General features: G+C 53.3%; 9 protein-coding genes across 9 annotated transcripts; 4 read left to right on the top strand and 5 right to left on the bottom strand.

Annotated features, from left to right (window-relative positions):
• Positions 1-142: 142 nt before the first annotated feature.
• CC84DRAFT_388896 (uncharacterized protein) lies at positions 143-532 on the bottom strand. The gene has a single exon (XM_018186005.1). It carries the CDS (start codon positions 483-485, stop codon positions 180-182), a length of 306 nt encoding a protein of 101 aa, XP_018029605.1. The 5' UTR covers positions 486-532; the 3' UTR covers positions 143-179.
• Positions 533-1330: 798 nt separating this feature from the next.
• On the bottom strand, positions 1331-1997 carry CC84DRAFT_1222942 (uncharacterized protein; the record flags this gene model as incomplete). Its single annotated transcript, XM_018183441.1, has 2 exons — positions 1331-1476; positions 1532-1997. 2 exons carry the CDS (start codon positions 1995-1997, stop codon positions 1331-1333), a joined length of 612 nt encoding a protein of 203 aa, XP_018029606.1.
• Positions 1998-2113: 116 nt separating this feature from the next.
• Positions 2114-4005, bottom strand: CC84DRAFT_1131031 (S-adenosyl-L-methionine-dependent methyltransferase). The gene is made up of 2 exons (XM_018175881.1): positions 3555-4005; positions 2114-3496 (listed from the first exon to the last, which is right to left on the bottom strand). The coding sequence occupies exons 1-2, from the start codon at positions 3824-3826 to the stop codon at positions 2557-2559; spliced, it is 1212 nt and encodes a 403-aa protein (XP_018029607.1). The 5' UTR covers positions 3827-4005; the 3' UTR covers positions 2114-2556.
• A 308-nt stretch (positions 4006-4313) lies between these two features.
• CC84DRAFT_1222944 (O-methyltransferase) lies at positions 4314-5625 on the top strand (the record flags this gene model as incomplete). Its single annotated transcript, XM_018183442.1, has 3 exons — positions 4314-4629; positions 4680-5261; positions 5312-5625. 3 exons carry the CDS (start codon positions 4314-4316, stop codon positions 5623-5625), a joined length of 1212 nt encoding a protein of 403 aa, XP_018029608.1.
• A 274-nt stretch (positions 5626-5899) lies between these two features.
• CC84DRAFT_388945 (uncharacterized protein) lies at positions 5900-6950 on the top strand. The gene has a single exon (XM_018186006.1). The coding sequence runs from the start codon at positions 6174-6176 to the stop codon at positions 6909-6911; it is 738 nt and encodes a 245-aa protein (XP_018029609.1). The 5' UTR covers positions 5900-6173; the 3' UTR covers positions 6912-6950.
• Positions 6951-7681: 731 nt separating this feature from the next.
• On the top strand, positions 7682-8386 carry CC84DRAFT_1181388 (uncharacterized protein; the record flags this gene model as incomplete). Its single annotated transcript, XM_018180555.1, has 1 exon — positions 7682-8386. The coding sequence occupies one exon, from the start codon at positions 7682-7684 to the stop codon at positions 8384-8386; it is 705 nt and encodes a 234-aa protein (XP_018029610.1).
• Positions 8387-9529: 1143 nt separating this feature from the next.
• Positions 9530-10192, top strand: CC84DRAFT_1181389 (uncharacterized protein; the record flags this gene model as incomplete). The annotated part of the gene is made up of 1 exon (XM_018180556.1): positions 9530-10192. One exon carries the CDS (start codon positions 9530-9532, stop codon positions 10190-10192), a length of 663 nt encoding a protein of 220 aa, XP_018029611.1.
• Positions 10193-12328: 2136 nt separating this feature from the next.
• On the bottom strand, positions 12329-13318 carry CC84DRAFT_1169389 (uncharacterized protein). The gene has a single exon (XM_018179648.1). The coding sequence runs from the start codon at positions 13196-13198 to the stop codon at positions 12512-12514; it is 687 nt and encodes a 228-aa protein (XP_018029612.1). The 5' UTR covers positions 13199-13318; the 3' UTR covers positions 12329-12511.
• Positions 13319-13763: 445 nt separating this feature from the next.
• Positions 13764-16890, bottom strand: CC84DRAFT_388974 (DUF625-domain-containing protein). Its single transcript, XM_018186007.1, has 7 exons — positions 16631-16890; positions 16431-16527; positions 16300-16381; positions 16201-16250; positions 15002-16150; positions 14788-14955; positions 13764-14740 (listed from the first exon to the last, which is right to left on the bottom strand). The coding sequence occupies exons 1-7, from the start codon at positions 16742-16744 to the stop codon at positions 13854-13856; spliced, it is 2547 nt and encodes an 848-aa protein (XP_018029613.1). The 5' UTR covers positions 16745-16890; the 3' UTR covers positions 13764-13853.
• Between the last annotated feature and the right edge of the window lie 1465 nt (positions 16891-18355).

The following is an 18355-nucleotide window of genomic DNA, read 5'->3' on the forward strand; positions in this document are numbered from 1 at the left end:
CTAGAGAGCGTTGTTGCGATAGAAGCAGAAGCGCTCGCAGAAGACCATCCTAGTCGACTAGCGTCGATAGAGGCGCTGGAATATGTACGCAGAACCGAGAAATAATGTAACGTAGGCGGCTGTTGAAGCCTTTAAGAGCGCCAGTAAAGGTGCCTGAATCACCAAAAGGCACCAGAGCCCTAGCGGGCACCAGTAGCGCGGATGTCGCTGAATGTTGGTCCTTTGCACCAGAATGGGTACCATGGCTTCAGCCTCTCTGCCGTCTTCGGTTCTGTAACGTACTTATCAACTCGCGAGCGAACAGCTTCCATATTTGGAAGGTCTAGGATGTGGAAGTTGGTCACAAGGCGCTCGATGCTTTCTGGGAAAGATGCATCTAGTTCTGCTTGATTTGGGGAGCCCATCATGGCGCAGTAAGCTGGTTGATCCTTCCACCCTGCGCTGTCAGTATGTGAATGCCCAATAATACCTCGTGGACTCGCCATCTCTGACGATATTAGGCTGCTCTGGTCTTATGGATTTAGTCAGGAAGCTATTTTAATTGATCCCTCGATCGAACTGCCAGCCCGATTTCGTGCCACAGTGGCTTTGAATTCCTCGGGTTTCGTATCCCTTTGATTGCGAGGATTGACGTATGCAGGTGCCCTCTGGAACACGAACAGCTCTTTTGCACATTTATCAATTTCTGGTATAGCTCCAATCGCTGTGGCTGCAGTTCCAATGACTGCTACTCTCTTGTCGCGAAGCCTCAACAGTACCTGATTCACCTGGGAGCCCGCCGTGACTTCATAGTCCCATCGAGTCGTGTGGAACATGGGTCCTGCAAAAGATGACAGACCAGGTATTCGTGGCACTTGTGGGCGGGTGAGGATTCCCGCTGCCAGGTATACGTACTCCGCCCGAACGTGGTGGCTGATTCCAGGCGAACCCTACGGTCCACGCCGTTCTTTGAACGAAATAGTGCAGAGCTCGGAAGAATCGTCCCACCTGACACTGTCCACATCAGATCGGAATACTGTCTTATCCTGGAGATGCCATGGGCCTGTAATGCGCTCTGCGTGTTCTCGAATTTCCCAGCCCGGTGCATACTTAGGGGCCATTATCAGGGCAGTGTGTGCATAGATCATTGAAGATCGGCTCTTTTTCTGCACAGAGGGCATTTAATGACTGGTGCGTGCTAAACATTTGCAGGGAGCAAACAAGTTTCAAATCACTACTGGGCGAACGACCAATATAAAGCAACTGCTCAATAGAAGTACATGTATGTGTATGAAATCTAAGCACTCACTGCATTTCCGCCGCAAGCTCTGTCCACATCGACAACAATTGCCTAACCCGCTTTGACTTTGGAGCCACCATCCACAGGCTGTCCATCCGCCAGACTATCCGCCTTGCTGTTCTTTGCATTTAGATCCTGTAGACCTTGCACATACTGGATGGGTATATCCACGGTGAAAATCGTGCCTATCTCCTGAACTCATTGCCCATCAGTGGAAAGGCCGACCCTGACTGGCAAAATAGTGGTACCAACTGTCGTACTTTTCAGCACCAAAACGGCCTTTCCACAGCGGCAAATTCCTAGCGGGCTTCAACCCAAACACGGCTTCCTTGAGCGCCTCTGCGTTATAGTCCAAAGCAACCAACGCGTTATTCCTTGCCTCCGATGGACCACGGTCCTGGGGACCCAGCTTGGTGCCACAGATGGTAATCGGGTGATCAATTTCGTTGACAAGGTGGATCTTCGGGACTGTCCCAGCGGTTTTCCACGCGAATTCGAAATCGTGGAGAGCTTTCTTGTTTCCGTCGCCAGGGAGCAGTTTCATCTCGGAATTACCATGGTTGAGAACCTCGCCTTTTGAGCGATAGTGACGCAGAAGGTTCCAGCGAGCGCTTTCGATGATAGGGGATAATTGCTGTTTCTCTAGGGTTGTGAGATCAATACCCTCTTCGTCATCTGCAGTTAAATCCGAAGAAGGTGGCGTTCGAGATGGAGCCATACTCTTGTTTGTTTCATAATGAGATGTATTCAAAATTCTGGGATCGTAAGGTGTGAGGGAAGATAGTAGCACCAGAAAAGCTCGATGGATAGAGTTGGACTTGCTCTTAGGGCAATCTCCCATGAGGTGGCCGAGAGGTTACTGGTACCTCTTATACCACCCACACCAGCTATGAACAAGGGCAGCATAAGCAAATGGCAGAATGGATCCTCATCACTCCCTTTCTACCAACTCTGGTCAACTCCTTCTAAGCGCCACGCCACTTTACATTTGCCCTGCAAAGGATACAACACAGCCACAGCGCTGTCCCTTACACACAAGTATGCAATGCTGTGGACTGGAATACCAAACCGCGAAAACCGGCAGAGGCGAAGCGTTAAATACTTTTTGTTGGAATCAAGATATACAAGAATGGTTCGACGCGCTGTGCCCGCCCAAAATCAGCCCAACCTCGACTCCCAAATGCCACCACCAAGCCGCGCTGAAAGCAGATGCCCATCCAAAAGGTACCTGGTGCCCACCACATCATGGAACGTCTTCACACAGTGGTGTTGCAATGCTACTCCGGCTTCATCCCATAGGTAACATGAAACTGCACATAGGTATGCACTCCCGGATCCTTAATCTCCCTCCTTGCTAGCGCAAGGACAATCTGCAAATCTTCCACTCTGCCCCCTAGAATCTGCGTATAGCCTCTCAACATGTATGCTTCAAACCCGCCATCCAAGATCATAATCTGCTCCAGCTTGCCCACTGTGCGTAATCGCTTCGACCGCGGCCACATGCCCATGGGCAGCTTGTATACGATGTCTTGTACGTTCGTGAAACCTGCGGCGGTCATCTGGGAGGACCACTGCCGTGGTGCGTCGAGAGGTGCGCCCATCTTCTCCGCCATCTCGAAGTACAGGCGTCCAGACTCCACGTACCCACTGTTTGGGGGAATCGTGTTGTCGTCGGAGAGCGCACCGGGGATGGTGGAAGCGAGCTGCAGCCAGCCGCCGGGCTTGAGATGAGTGTATGCTTGGGATATGAGGCGCGGCCAGTCGCGCACAGCGGTCATGAGGTCTCGCCCATGGATAAAGTCGAAGTGGGCTGCGCGATACGGCCAGTCCTCTTCCACGTCGTCGATCTCGAAGATGCAATTTGGCGGAACGAAGGTCGGCTGTGTGGGCGCGATGTCGACGCCGATGACTTCGCAGTTGGGGTACTTATCTGCCAGATCCATTGCCCAGATGCCTGTGCCAGTGCCCAGATCGAGCACGCGGCTGCCGGCGTCCTGGAGACGCTCTTCTGGGATGGGAGTCACGTGTAGCCGATCGTTGAGGAGGAGCGTGTACTTGTGGTGCTGCAGGTCCTGGCGATCTAGCTCTTTCTCATCCATGGGCATGCCGTACTCGTGCTTCCCATAGCTGGCATATTGGCGGCCCGCGATCTCGACGCCGCGGCGCACTTCGGATAGAATGGACGAGAGGAAGGAAGAGGCATCGGAGCCATCGTACCTATGAGGAATGTGAGTGCCCATCCTAGACGACGCGGTCAAACGTGTGCTGTGCGTACCCCTCATCACTGAAGTTGTCTTCGCTGTGTGCCTCTAGCAGGTGGTCCCCGCTGTTGTCCTGGTCGTATTCGGACGCAGAGCCCGCATCGACGCCAGAGTCAACGGGGCCCTGGTGTGCATGCTCCTCTGCTTTAGGCGCGCCATCAGAGGATGCCGGCGCATCGTGGCTGGAGCCAGCATCGCGGCCAGAGGAGCCTGGTGTTGGGGCGTCGTTTGGCGGATGTGGGCGGGCCTCCACTTCCGGACTGGGGTCTACTCGAGGCTGATCCATACTGGCGAGACCGCAGTCGACGCTGCGCGCACTCAACGAGGCCCCGCGGCCGCTGTCGCACGAGATACGGGTGGCGCCAGGGAATGTACTGCGGGTGATGCGCAGGATGCGGGCGCTGACAGCGTGGAGGTGTCTGGATACACGCCGCCTTGGAGCTCGGAACAGTTGCTGTCAGGTGATGGCGCGCTCCCAAGAGCGCCGGCGCATGCTGAGGCCCTTTGACGGGCCCCTCTACCCTGATTCCCGCCGAAGTCGCCTAATTCCCGCATTTTGGAGCCGAGCCGAGCCGCACCGCACGCTTTAGCAACGCAAAGCGGGGGCTCGCCTTTGGCCAACAAGCAAAGCAGGGCATAGCAAGGCGGCACGCTGCATCCGCCATGGGTTTTGGGTCCATTCCTCCCACACCGACGCGGTGCTATTGCGACTTTGTCCTGAACGTACGTCCGTAACAATCTGCTCCTCCCTGATCGACTGAAATTCCTCCGCCATGGCCGATACCCCGCCGTCCCAGGGTGCACTCGCCCTTGTCGAGAGCATCACCAAGCTGGGTGAAGGCTTGAAGAATGGCGAACGGGGCGCGCGCGAGAGCCTGCTGGGCGCATGCTCGAAGCTCATCGCAGAGCTCAGTCACCCCTCCGAGACCATGCTGCACTTGCTGTGGGCGCAACCGGCGCATCTCTCCGTCATCCGCATGGGCGTCGAGATCAAGCTCTTCCAGGCCATGCAGGACATCGATGCAGTGGGCGAGACGACCGCTGAAATCGCCTCGAGGACGGATCCCAAGACAGATCCAGTTCTCGTGGGTGCGCTATCCCACCCAGCTTCATCCAGCGAAAAGCTAACGCATAGCCAGGACGCATGCTTCGCCATCTCGCAGCCATGAACACCGTCAACGAAACCGCGCCCGACACCTTCGCACCCACCGCCACCTCCAAATCCTTCGCCGAGCCCGTTTACCAAGACACGATCCTCTACATCATCGACAACTTCCAGCCCGCCCACCAGAAGATGCCCAGCTTCTTCCAAACCCACGGCTTCACCACGCCCAACTCGCAGACCGACGGCCCTTTCCAGCACGCCTTCAACTGCAAGGGCTACCACTACTTCGAGTACTTCCAGAAATTCGACCAGGAGATGGGGCGGAGATTCGGCAGCATGATGGACGCATGGAGCAAGGGCCGCCCGCGGTGGTTCGAGCCGGAGTTTTACCCCGTCAAGGAACAATTGATCGCAGGCGCGGAGTGTGACGGCGTGTTTTTGGTGGACGTAGGAGGCGGCGTGGGCCATGATGTTGAAGGATTACGGGAGGCGTTCGGTTCCGCGTTGCCGGGTAAGCTCGTGCTGCAGGACAGACCTGAGGTTGTCGAGCACGCACAGATAGGCGAGGGCGCGGAGAAGATGGCTCACGACTTCTTAACTGAGCAGCCCGTCAAAGGTACGCATTTTTTTTTGGCGGTTTTTTGAGTTTGTGTTGACAAGGCGCAGGCGCTCGAGCGTACTACTTCCACTCGATTATCCAGGACTGGAGCGACGACGTAAACACGCAGATCTTGAAGGCGATTGTCCCAGCCATGAAGAAAGGGTACTCCAAGGTCCTGGTCAACGACTTCGTGGTGCCAAACCAGGGCGCGGCATGGCCGCAGACTGCGCTCGATTGGGAGCTCATGGCGTCTCTTGGAGCAAGACATCGCACAGTGACTGAACATACGAAGCTATACGAAGGCGCGGGTTTGAGGATAACCGGTATCTGGCGACACCCCCATAGTCTGGACTCGCTGATCGAGTTGGAGCTCGCATGAAGACCTGCGGATTGACAACTTGACTTTGACGGCCATAGACGCACGCTTGTTGTGCATCAGTCGAGCGAATACCCAAATATATTCTGTTTAGCACGTGCAAATTCGTGCCTCGATACCTCGGCGAGTCGGACTCAGGCTGATTGGGTATCCAGAAACTGTGGTCTCTATTCGTTTTGTTTATTGGAAGCTGGACGTGCATACAGCAGATCCTAGAATTGGACTCGGCCCAAAATAATACCAGAAGGTGGTTGGAAGCTACTGGGAAGGCGGGAGGATATAGTGGAAACCTGTTGCCCATCTTTCGATCAGTCTGGAAGCCACGACGGAGACGCAGAGTTTGGCCGCAGGAGCGACTAGAGCTGCACGCAAACCGCCAACGTCACGTCTCAAATTGGCGACATAATTTCAACAAGACTTTATTCGCCGTTCCTCAGATTTCTTCACATTCCTACAGATCCAACATCGGCGCTTTGGAACCTACGACCTATCTCCACCGCATAAACACTTCAACAGCCCCCGAAGAAGGCAAAACTTACCTCACCACCACCATGCTCAGCCTCCACACGCTGGCCAACCTAATCGTCACCAGCTTCCTTCTCGCACCGCCTACAACCGCTCTTCCACTTTGGCCCAACAACACGACTCCCGCCGCTGTTCCGACCGCCTGCAGTTCGCCGACTTCCAACCCCACCGCCGAGATTGCCCCAGCCTGCCAAAGCTTCTACCCGACCTCTTACCGCATCATGAACTCGCGTTATCCCACGTGGGACCAAACACCTCTTCACGGCAACCAAGACTTCGTCATGCTTCTCCGCCAGCGCGCGGATACGTTTCAGGTCGCGACGCAGGTCCAGTTCGATGGACTGGGGGATGTCGCGCCGCCGAACAGCAGCAGCACTTGTCGCCTGCAATTCCAGCTACCCGCCAAAGATATGCAGACTGTGCTAGGTCCCGCGCCGGTGGTGGATGTATATCAAGTGGAAAGGGAGGCGGGATCGCCTGCATCGTGGTCTACCTACGAGCCCGCGTTGGCCGCAAGCTCAAATGGGAGTGTTTCCGCACCACGATTGTTTGGTTCCATAAACGGAAGTCTGGCAGCCCAAGAGACGGCTTGGAATCAGTCGGTGGGGTTGGTGGATGTGGGGGCGACGTTTTGCAATGCGACGTTGACGTGGCAGATGGCCATGGCGATTGACGGGGGCGACGAGGTCAACTACTGGGATTTTATAGGTGTGGACCCGCCTTTTAATCCAGTGCAGGGGTTTAGAGTTATTACGGGGTGCTAGTGCGTAGAGTAAATGGGCAGGTCGGTGATGGGGGGAGGTTTGTCCCTAGTCTCGGAATCGGGGAGCTTGAAATGGACTCAGGAATATTCTTCTGCACCATCTACATCAATTGAACGCTGTAAATCCTTGGAATTCGTAGCTGGATATTTGGCTATATCGCCTACTGTTCAATCTTGGGGTTTTTTTGTCACTGATCCGCAGCAGTTGCATTTGTGGTGCTTTCTGTGCCCTGCAATCGGCATCGCTCCAGGGAACACCCTCCGAATCCGACAGCTGTTCAGGTTGGTCCATGATGAGATTGAAATCTTGAATCATCGCGGGTGGCTTTCGGCTCACAATGCCCAAGCTTTCTTCTTGCTGTTTGATGACGAACATCTACTGGTTGTTGTGCCTTACTTCTTTATGCAGGGTTTCAAATTGACTCTTGACACCATACTGTGAGTGCCCATGAATACTTCGCCAGACTCACTGTCAACGCCACGCTGTGAGTAATTTCACACCTTGACTCTTTGTGGTACTCTAGATCTCGCTGGAAACAAGGTCTGTAGACAAATCATAGATTGACTCACTACGGCGCAAAGGTATATAACAATGAACCGCCAGTTGTATCGCAATGTCCCTTTGTATGATATGAGACAGCCTTCAAGTTCCATGCGTTGAACCTTTCTATCGGCGCTGTTGGCAGTAGTATATCTTGTGAGAATTTCCGACAACACAGACTACTTACTTACATTCCCTATTTTTTGGAAATTTCTAGTACAGTAAACGCGATGTCGCCAGCGTTAGAGCTACCAGAGGACGATCCGAGACGCGAAGAAGGGCGCGAAACCTATCTGGCGCGCGGCCTACGGACTACAATGATAAACCTCCTCAATCAGTACCAACTCGATGCAAGACCCAAAGACCCAATTACGCTCTCGCAGCAGAATACCAACCAGCGTTTCTACGGCCTGAGATCCCCGCAAGGAACTATGGTAGCGGAGATCAATCTCCGCCGCACCGATCAGGGTGTGCACCACGTCACCATTCCCCGCAGTGGCCACGAAATCGTCGACCAAATCTCTGGTGAAGAGGCACACTCTATCGTAGAAGCGAATCTACTCGCCATTCGGCAAGCAGCGGATGTGATCGATCATAGCCCCCGGTTCCTGGTCGACGGCGTTGCAATCCCAGGCGTCGTGGAAAGTAGGGAGCGCAACGAAATGCCACGAACCTCTCGGGAAGCCGCTCGCGATCGCCTTCATAAGCATGTTATAGTTGAAGTTCCGGTCCGTATCCAGTATGTGAATGAGCAAGGTAGTACCGATACGTCATCGATCATGGTCAATTTCAGCATGACCATTAGGCGCAGCCCTGAGGATGAATACGATTGGATTTACGATTGCGACGAAGACGGATCTTACAACCATATGATTTGGTTTACCAACGAGCTCGTTATCAACGGGTCTTCCCCGTATGATTCTGATGGGAATTGATGGCAAGGGGAATGGAGTCAATGGAAACCCTGGCCGGAGGACTGATTGGCGTGAGATCAATTTTGAGGCGTATCGGGCTGAGGTGGCTGCGCACCACCATTTGGTTGGAGTTTCTTTTGTCTGCACTGTCTGAGTAATGAGTACCCCTCCCATTCAACTGCGCACAGTACTGCAAATACTTTGTCTGAACAGCGACTATCAACTACTCGCTCGCTATGTAGCCGGATACCTGTTTTAGCTTCTACTCGCGTGTCTTTTGCGCTCTCTTTGGTGTCACTGCTGCAGGGCTTGAGAGAGTAACCGTGTGGACAGGGCTGGATGAATCTAAGGGTACTATGGATGTGTATTGGTTGATCAAGAATCCGCCTTAGTGTAGCGGGATCCAATGAGACATGTACTAGTGGGAGACACAAGTTGCTCACCCAGACTCGACTTAGGGTATCGCGGGGAGTATCCAACGGTCAAATCCCGCTGTGAGTCATGTTTACTAGCGTAGGTAATTGTGGTCATGGTTATGGTTTTCGTCGTGGATTTAGTAGTAAGTTACACAAGAAGCGTTGCTAACGCAGTTGGAAATCCTTCTAATGGAGCACGAATTTGTCGTGATACATGTCGCAAAAGTTAAAAAGGTCAGATGAAAGCTATGAGAGCACTGCCTGTTCCACACTATCTTATGTAAGTTATGTTGAGCGTCCGGCTGAAGTCATTCGAGCGGTCTCCCGCTTACTTGAAGGGTGCGGCAAGGTGAATACACTGGGCGGCACGCCCCTGCGCTGACTTTGAAGGTTGAGGTAGAATTCACGATGCTTCTCGGTTAGTCACAGAAGATGCCCAACTTCGATGCCCCTTGGTGAGCAATAGAAGGTGCTAACTTTCAGGTGGTCTGTGCCTAGACACAGTCAGAGATTCTGGCAGTTGACTCAGGACGGCTCAAGCTATAAATCAGTGCTCAATTGTCGAGCATCACGGTTGCTTTCTTTCTCTAAACACAAAACGTTCAAGTGCTATCTAGTGGACCTTTGTCTTGGCTCCTATCATACTCTCGGTACGACTATACTTTGGACGTCATTAGTCTTGTTTCAAGATATACATACCACCTCATAGCAGACTACATCCAACAGTATTCCAGATTGTCCCGAAAAAATGTCCGAAGTGCCTTCATCAACGACTCCAGAATGGTTCTCAAATGAATGGAAGTTAGGGAGGCGTTTCGCGCAAAAGTGCTTCGAAATGGTGGATGAATATTCCGAAAAGGGCGTAGGAGACGCAAATCCTGACAGAGTCGGCTTCCCAAAGATTGTACTGGATCCAAATTCCCAAGACCGGATATGTGAGGAATTGTTCGAAGCAGACGGGAATACCGTCCCTGGAACCATGGGCATGAAGCAAACTTTCGATCTTCTGTGCCAGGTCTTCCTCAAGAATGAAAATACGGAGAAGGTCATCATCTGGGGCACCGATGAGGACAGCCTTAAGGAGAGTGGACTATCACAACATGAGCTCGACGGCCTTTCTCAGGATAACTGGCAAACACTTGTGACGACAGCAGGACAGTTAATAGTAGCCGAAGGATTAAAGGATGGAAAATACGGAGTTTCCGACCCTACATATAAACATTTTGAAGTCGAGAAATCGCTTACTCTCAAAGTGGGCTTCTCGGGCTCATCAGAGAAGGAGCTTCTTGCGATCTTTACTTTAGATATTCCAGCGGAGTATTCAGATGCATATCTAGCTAATAACACATCGGATGTCGACGAGGTGTTCTTCTTGGGTATATCGAATATTCCGGAACCTCGCGACGAGTGATCGGATTGAGGTGCAGAAAGCCAACTGGTGACGCCACATTTCCTGCGTCAAATGGCGGTTGTTGATCGATGGATAGCAAGTATGTATTTAGCTAGTACCTTTTATAACCCGGGTAAATTCTCGGCCCATAGTCTGAGCATTTTTTCTTGCGTGCTCTGTTCTGCGATCTAAGGGTTGCGAAATTCGAATGTCATAGAAAGGATATCACAAGAACGCTAGCTCGTGGTGATCGTAGGTTCTAGTGGCTAGCCCCAAACTATACACCGGCAAGACAGCGCCATTTGAGACTACGATCGTGGTTTTAAGCCCTTCTCTAAGCATTTCATCCACGTGATTCCATCTCTATTAGTAGCATCCCCTCGTATGAAGCTAGCTTGGCTGCCGACCGAATGAGAATTCCTAAGCAGCGAGTAAAGTACCATCATAATCAACAGCAATTTGACCGAACCTGTTTCCAAGTGAGATGACAGCCCATAGATCTTGCCATACAGCTACCTGACTATGGTATACAGATAAGTAGGACATCTCGTATTGAGCTGATGCGAATCTCCATGATCGATTGAGAGGGCCTTTATTAAGGTTGAATAGCAAGTTGATATGACCCTCAACATCCAAAGAGGCCACGTCTACACGCAGCATGTGCACGCTTGCGCTTTTGGCAGTTACGCCCCGTACAGACCTTCCCCGTGCTATCACCAAAATTGTCCACAGGACGAAGTCAACGGAATTTGCCAGTATTTAATCCCCAGAAAGCGCATTGGGCGGTAAAAGCGTATTATGTGCATTCTCAGCGTTTAATCCGAATTCGTTTGTAGCCGCTTGCCGCTGCGGGCATCACGTCGGGGCATTGGAGCAGTCTTCAGGCTACAAGAACCTTCCTCAAGATTCGTCAGTCACGTATATTTGGCGAGCTGGTCGACGCAGCCTCGAAGAGATTATTGCTTTCCGTACTAAAAGTGCAAGAAAGGTCTGATTCTTGTAGAGCTAGCAATGCCAGGGAGTTTTTGTGTATGACGAGTCTCTGCAGTCTCTATAACCATAGATAGCCCGGAAACGAAGAAGAAAGACTCGCCCCTCTCGCCAGAAGAGGAACGCAAGTCGCAAGCACAGTGGGGCCAAGAAAAAAACCAAAACCTGATCGGCCAAACGCCAGGATTCCTACCAAGGCCCAGACCACGTGCTCGGCTGCAATGAAGAAGACTGGCAAGTGTTCCGCCACGGACTCTCAAACCATATGCACAGCAGCGATGAAGAAGAAGGGATAATTTAAGAATGAGGGAAATGCTGTCAATCAAATAGACCAACGAAGCCTACCACGATTAATTGAAGCTGCTCCAGGCTGGGAGACCCCCACTTCCAGGTGGTAGGCACGCGCAACCTCCATGCCAGCGACTGCACTTGGGTGGCCACACCTCAAGACTTTGGGTTATACGCTAACAGAGGCACATCATAGATTCGATACCCATCAAGAGTTTTTTGGGGCCAAGAGCTCATTAATTTTCCATACCCACATGACGGAAAATTGTTCTGTGTCAAAGCTGGCTTCAAATGCGATTATGCCCCAGGCTCTACCTAGCTGTAGTTCAGCTACGTTACCCAGCAAGTCCGGATCGTCATTGGAGGATTCCATCACATCATTCGTAGCTGTGCAATCTGATCTGTTAGATAAAACATCGGAGTGGGGTGGAGTGGCAAGCCAGTAGCAGAACACTCACAGGGTGCTAGCTCCCAAGTATTCCGCCATTAGACCACCATGAACTCCCCCGCCCTTGTAACCCGCTTCAAGTCACTCCAGGCGTCGAATCCACACCACCATCTCTGCACCAGGTCCATATTAGACTTCCGCGTTCTGGCAACTGGCAGGCCGTGCGATGTGTTACATCCATGAAGGGCCTCAAGATTGCGTCTATCGTTAAGACAGCGATGTCTCATGCAACGGGTGAGAGCAAGGATCCCAGGATGTACTCAGATTGAAAAGTCGTCGCTAAGCATGAGGATTATGAAGCCGGTGATTGAAGGCGGTCAGGCATGGAGGAACTCACATCTGCGCATGACATGGTTTCGAGAAAGGCTCTTTTTCCGGATGGAGGGATTAGCTAAGCACAGAATGGGCACCGGCATTGAATAGACATGGTAGCCGAGTATGTCTGATATAGCTCGAGATGATGGAGTAATGGATTTGGCTCCTCCAATTTCGTACCAATACAGCGGTCAAGACAAGGACCTTGGGAAACACACTGCTCTCATGTAGTTCCTCCAACCGCCACCATCCCCATCTGCTATCCTGGTAACCACCTAGTCACACCATGCGCCTGCCTATCACCGCTCCACCCTCTCATACATCTCAAACTCAAACCTCACCCCCTTCTCCTCGACAGACTCAATCTTCTCCCCGGTCCACTCCTCCACTTCCCCTTTCTCACACTTTCTCCACCCCTGATCCTCAGCCAAATCCACCGAGAAAAACGTATCACACTCATACTCCTCCTCGATCTTAGTCAACAACACCCTTTCCGTCTGCGCCAACTCCATCGCAGCATCATATATCGTAGCGCCACCAATAACAAACACCCTTTCGATCTCGGGTCTGTCCTCTGCATCTGGGGCGGACGAGGCAGAGGGGGCGTTGTACGCCCGCAGCACCTCCAGCGCCTCGCCCACGCTCCCAGCCACCTCCACCTTCCCATGTCCCTCCTTCCCGCTACCCTCCTCCTCCAGTCGTGCGGTAAATTCCCCAGGGCTGCGCGTAACAACGACATTCACCCGCCCCTCGAGCGGCCTGAATCGCGGCGGTATCGAGTCCCACGTCTTGCGGCCCATGACCACGGCATTGCACCTCTGGTTGCCACGGCTGGCAGACGCAGAGCCAGGCACACGGCTCGTCACGCGCCGGAAATACGCCATTTCCTTCCTGAGCTGGGGCCAGGGCAGCGCGCCCGCGCGGCCAATCCCGAGCGATGGCGTCGCGGCGAGGATGAGCGTGAGGGCGAGCGGTTGCTTCCCCATCGTTGCGTTGACTTCAGAGTGGAAAGCGTTGAGCTCAGCGGTACTGGTATCAGACATTTCCTTTTTGTCGTTGGGCGCGTGGGGGACGTTTGACGTTGACGTAGGGTTCCACTGCCGGACGTGGGCGTGTTATGCAGGGCATGCCGCGATGTCCATGCTCTGACAGCGGGGCTGGAAACGCGCTAGGCGGGCACGCGTGGCAACGTGATCGGACGTGTCAACAACACGTGTACGTTCCTCACATGCAAATCATGATTACTTGGGTAGAGATATTGCTTTAGAATACTCGTTTCGAGAGCCAAGGTACACGTCCAATGCTACTCGAAGCCTGACGCAGACACGCCACCCTTTTGTCCATTTCGGTTCGCCCTCGCTCACACTTCCTCCTCCCCATCTCGCATATAAACTTCTTCACTTCCCTCACGCGCTGATATATCATACATGGTACGACGGGATACCGGACGCAAAGATCCATCCAATAAACGCACCCTCGCCGTCATGCAAACCCTCCACAGAACGCCGTAAAGACACCGCCCATGCCGCAGTCTCGCCCAAAAAGTTCCCAGTCATACAACTCATTCCCGTTCCAGGGGTATCTCGTGAAAAGGTAGCAGCAGAAATGTTAATTTGAGGGGTTCTGGCGCAGGAATGACTTCTATTCACCGTTGCCGCCTTCCCCGCCAGACTTGAGCGGGATGGATAACGATATCTTCTTTGGCCCTCCTCCACTGTCTTTTGCCGAGGCGATGTTGGGGCTCTTTCGACGCAAGCTTCGGAGACTACCGGCGCTGGAATTACTGTTGAGTGATGCGCGGCGTTTCGCAGTGCCACTGGACGATAGGCTGATGAGCAGCTCATCTTCTTCGTCGTCTTCTCTTCTACGTTTCTCAGATATCCGCTCGGGTGGAGACTTCGATGCGGCCGGTGCTTCTTGCTTCGGGCTGGTCGTTGATACGCTCTGCGGTAGTACGGAAGGTGCTGCCGCAGCAAGGTCGTCGACTTCGTCGTCCCCTTCATCGTCGTCTTGGTAGTTGACCAAGGGACGAACAGGAGACGCGCCGTTGACTGGCTTCGCGACGTTCGGTACGAAGTCATCCTCTTCATCGGAGCCATTGAAATATGCTTCCTCATCCGGGTCGACCTCTTTCAAACCAACGCCCCACTTTCCGCCGTTGACCATGCTCAGCTGCTGTCGTGCAGGTGTATCGCTGTCAACGCTGGTGAAAGATGCCTCGAGTTCCTGGGTGGTCACGGGTTCGTGCATTTGGTCGTAGCGTAGGATAAGGTTCTGGAACGTATCCACATAAGTAATCGTTTGCAGCTTTTCGCGATACGTCTCGACCAGGTGCTGAACGAGGATTTTGATGTTTTCGCGTTTGATGAATTCGAACAATTCCAGGCAAGCAGAGTTGAGGAGGTTATCCCTTGTCATGTTGTCGAAAAGTATCTTCAGGATCGGCTCGAAAAGTTGATGCTGAATGATCTGTCGGTTATGCGTCTCGTCATGCAGGCCGATACAGGAGCGGAAATATTTCAGAGCAGCTGTTGAAGGTTAGATTCAGCTTTCAAAGGATGAAACATGCACATACTCAGCTTCAGGTGCTTTTCCGGACAATCCATCAGCTGCGCTACTCGTGCTGCCAGGCCTTCCGAGAGAATGAAATATTTACTTCGGAACGAGTGCTGTCGTATGAAAAAGCACAGCACTTCCACCAAATGAACATACAGATTGATCTGCTGTATCGTGAGGTTATCCACTGCGAGTTGTTAGTTCGGGTTCGATGCAGGATACATTGAACATACTGGACTCTCGGCCTTCAAGATCCTTGAGCGGCTGGAACAGCTTCCTAGCAGATTCATCGTAGAAGTTCTGTATGAAGGTGTCTGTCTGTGGCAGCGGAGGGAGCTGTCCTCGGACCTTTGCGAGAAAATCACTGTTGGATCGGCCCAGCGCCTCGATTGACGCCGAGTTGGCGTTGGGGTCGAGCAAGATTTTGATAGCGTCAGCCATCTGGGATTTGACTCCAAGGTCGACCTCTATGAGGAGAAGTTCAATGAGGGTGTCGGTCAACGGTTTCGACTTCTCTTGTATCGCTTTGAAGATGTAGCTTCGAACCATCAGCGCATCGTGGTCGATGAGCGAGACCAAAATATCGGTGCCTGCCACGCGTACCGAAGCATCTTGGTGCTTGAGCGCATATTGTATAACATCCAGAAGTCCGTTGTTTATGAAGTTCTGGTAAAGCTGCGCCCGATTCTGCGCCTGTAGACTCTTGGCGATTGAGGTGCATTGCTGAATAAATAGCACTGCATCTTTCTTCCTCTGCATGTTTTGTTCCGCTGGCCCAAAGATACCAAACAGCTCCTTGAGGAACGGCTGGTTCGCTTGCAAATGCTGTACGATATCGACTTGGTGAAAGAAGATGAGAGAGTTCAAGACGGAGAATGTGGGATCATCCAGAATGCGCGCTAGAACAACGTCCTTGAGGTACTGAAGTCGATATGTGTAGTGGATCTTCCGTTTGATGTTCTCGTCTTGGATCTTGACGACCTCCTTGAACTTTGATTCGTCGGCGAGGTATTGTCGGTGGTTTGCCTTGTGCAACGGAAAGTCCGGGTCGTACTCCAAAGCACCGACCACGCCAAGCACAATGTCGTCGGTAACCACGTATTCGATGATGGCGGTGTCGTTGAGCAAGATTAGCATCTTCATGATGCTGCACAAGCGATGCAGGTCCGAGGCGCTCTCTAGATCTTCTGCCATCTCCACGAGTGGGATGAGCTTCGGGATGTACAACTGCGAGAGCACGAACTTGGCAAGAGCTTCACGACCGCCGGGGGTACTGTTCGCGGCGCGCATATGGTTTTCGATCTCGTGCAAGTTGCCCAAGTCGGGCGGCGGTAACATGATCGGGCTCATGTGTTCGCCAATGTCGTCTGAGAGACCATCATCTGCGCGGCATTAGTTGACGTGTTTGTGACCTGGCTTCGCCGACACATACCCTGGGCGGCCCTCTCCTGCAAACGCGCCTGCATGTCGTTCACAAATTCCCTGCCATGTGTTAGCGCGTGATGTCAGAGTCGCGACGCGGTCCACCCACCATATACTTCCACAGCCCTCCGGCTCCTGGAAACTGAGGGCCATGTCGGTGCCATTCTGCTCGGTCCACACAATGAGGGTATCTGCGGCGGGTTAGCCTGGATCCTGATGTCGCGTGGCACAGTCACCAACCTTGCTGCTTCTGGTAGCCGTCGTCCTTGGATATTCTGGTCTCGAGGAGCTGGCGCGAGGGGTCGTCTTCGGACGCGACGAGGATCTTCGCTTCGTCCTGTGGTCACACACGTCAGTCTTGGCTCGCACAGGCGCGCGGGCATGAGGGGACGGTGACGGCGCAGAATTTGCCGGCGGTGGTGGCACGAGTATGGACCTACATTCACAAAGACACCCCTGCAGAAGCCCGTCCCGCGATCGAACCAGTCATTGTTCTTGAGCTCGTAGACCTTGACGCGCTTGCGATCGTTGGAAGGTGGCGCTACCAGTGCCATAGTAGGTAGCAGCGGGAGCCTGCTACCTCTCCGGACGGGGCGACACACCCCCCAGAGCGAGGTCGCGGGTCGCGAGCGTCGGCGCAGGCAGGCAGTGCACGATTCGGGGCGCCGCGAGATGCGATGGGTGCGTTCGGGCCGGCGTGAAGGGTCGCGCGTGGGTGACGATTAGGAGGCTGGGGCGTCGCAGCGGGCGCGCGCGCGGCTGTCGGGGGCTGCGGTGCGTGGGCGCGGGGTGCGGGCTGGACGCGATGGCAGCGCAGGCGGCGGCGTGGGATGCGTCGAGGGCGGGATCACCAGTCCGTGGGTGGTGGTGTCGCGTCTGGCAGGCAGGCCTGGAGTCGGAGGATGCGAGCAGGCGCTGGCGCTGCGCTAGGGCTAGGCGGATGGAAATAGGGCCTGGGTAATCGATAAGCACCGACGTTGCCTACAAGCCTGCCGAGCCGCATACGGGGACGGACGCTAAGATGGCAAATGTCCAGGCACGACAGTTGCGGGGGCCGTCTGTTGCAGATTGAGTCTGTCCGTCGACGAGCGGGCCCGCCGGCGAAGTTGCCACCAAGCACCCAAGTGAGGCGTTCCTGCCACCGTTGACGCAATGCGCCTTGGCGTCTGTGTTGGGCTGGGCGACAGCACACCGTCGCCGCAACACCAAAAACCACTGGCCCGCCCACGGCTCTTGCAGGCATGACCAACGTGTGAGTCTCTGTGGCATCCGAACTTCTGTTGGATCGTTGTTGTCGGGGCCGCACCGGCGTCATTCACGGCTTTTTGATTGGCACTGAGCTCGCGTACGTCATGCTCGCTGGGCCAGGATCGGTCAGAACGGTATCATGTCACTCCACCAGACTTTTGGGGTAACCTAGGTTTTGACCGCCTGTTCTATCGCTATAGGCACGATGAAAACCTTTTCATGTTCAGTGCGTATGCCCGGCGGCAGCCCTGCGGAATACCGAAACACAATCGTTCTGACTCACACTGTTCCCCGGTACCATCCATCTCTCGGCCCACGTCGAGCATTATTTCACTATGTAACACTTGCATTTACTGGATACTCGGCCCTCGTGCAATCAATTGTCTCGACCATCTCGCATCATACATTCTGATTCGGTTGCCATGCCACGTTTTCTGCTTGGCCGAATACAACTCGGATGCAGTTCTGTTGTTTACCATACACCAACTCATGTACCAAGCAGCGTGCCTCGACATGGTACGAAAATGATGCATCCTGAGGCAACAGTGATACAAACACTACTGGCCGCAAAGATCCCATTGCTGCTCGCAGGATACGACAATGCCTTGAACAACCCAACCAAAGTCATCATAAGCGCTCATAGTCAATCACCTTCATCTCATTTACACCTAACCCGCTTTTTGGAGCTGAAACTTTGATAGCTATCAATATTCGTTTTTTCCCCGAGTGGCAATGCATGTCGAATATATTGAGCCTTCAATCTCATGACTATCCTAACTGGCAAGCCCGCTAGGCAACGAGCCTGGATCTAAACGCCGAGCCTGGGCTTTCAACTGCATGATTGACTAGGCATAAAATAGCTAAGGAGAAATTTTCATGGGTTTACATTTGGCAGGCACCGCTTGTTTGTTTGGTGT

Source organism: Paraphaeosphaeria sporulosa (genome assembly GCF_001642045.1).
Source record: "Paraphaeosphaeria sporulosa strain AP3s5-JAC2a unplaced genomic scaffold CC84scaffold_15, whole genome shotgun sequence".
Taxonomy (NCBI): domain Eukaryota; kingdom Fungi; phylum Ascomycota; class Dothideomycetes; order Pleosporales; family Didymosphaeriaceae; genus Paraphaeosphaeria; species Paraphaeosphaeria sporulosa.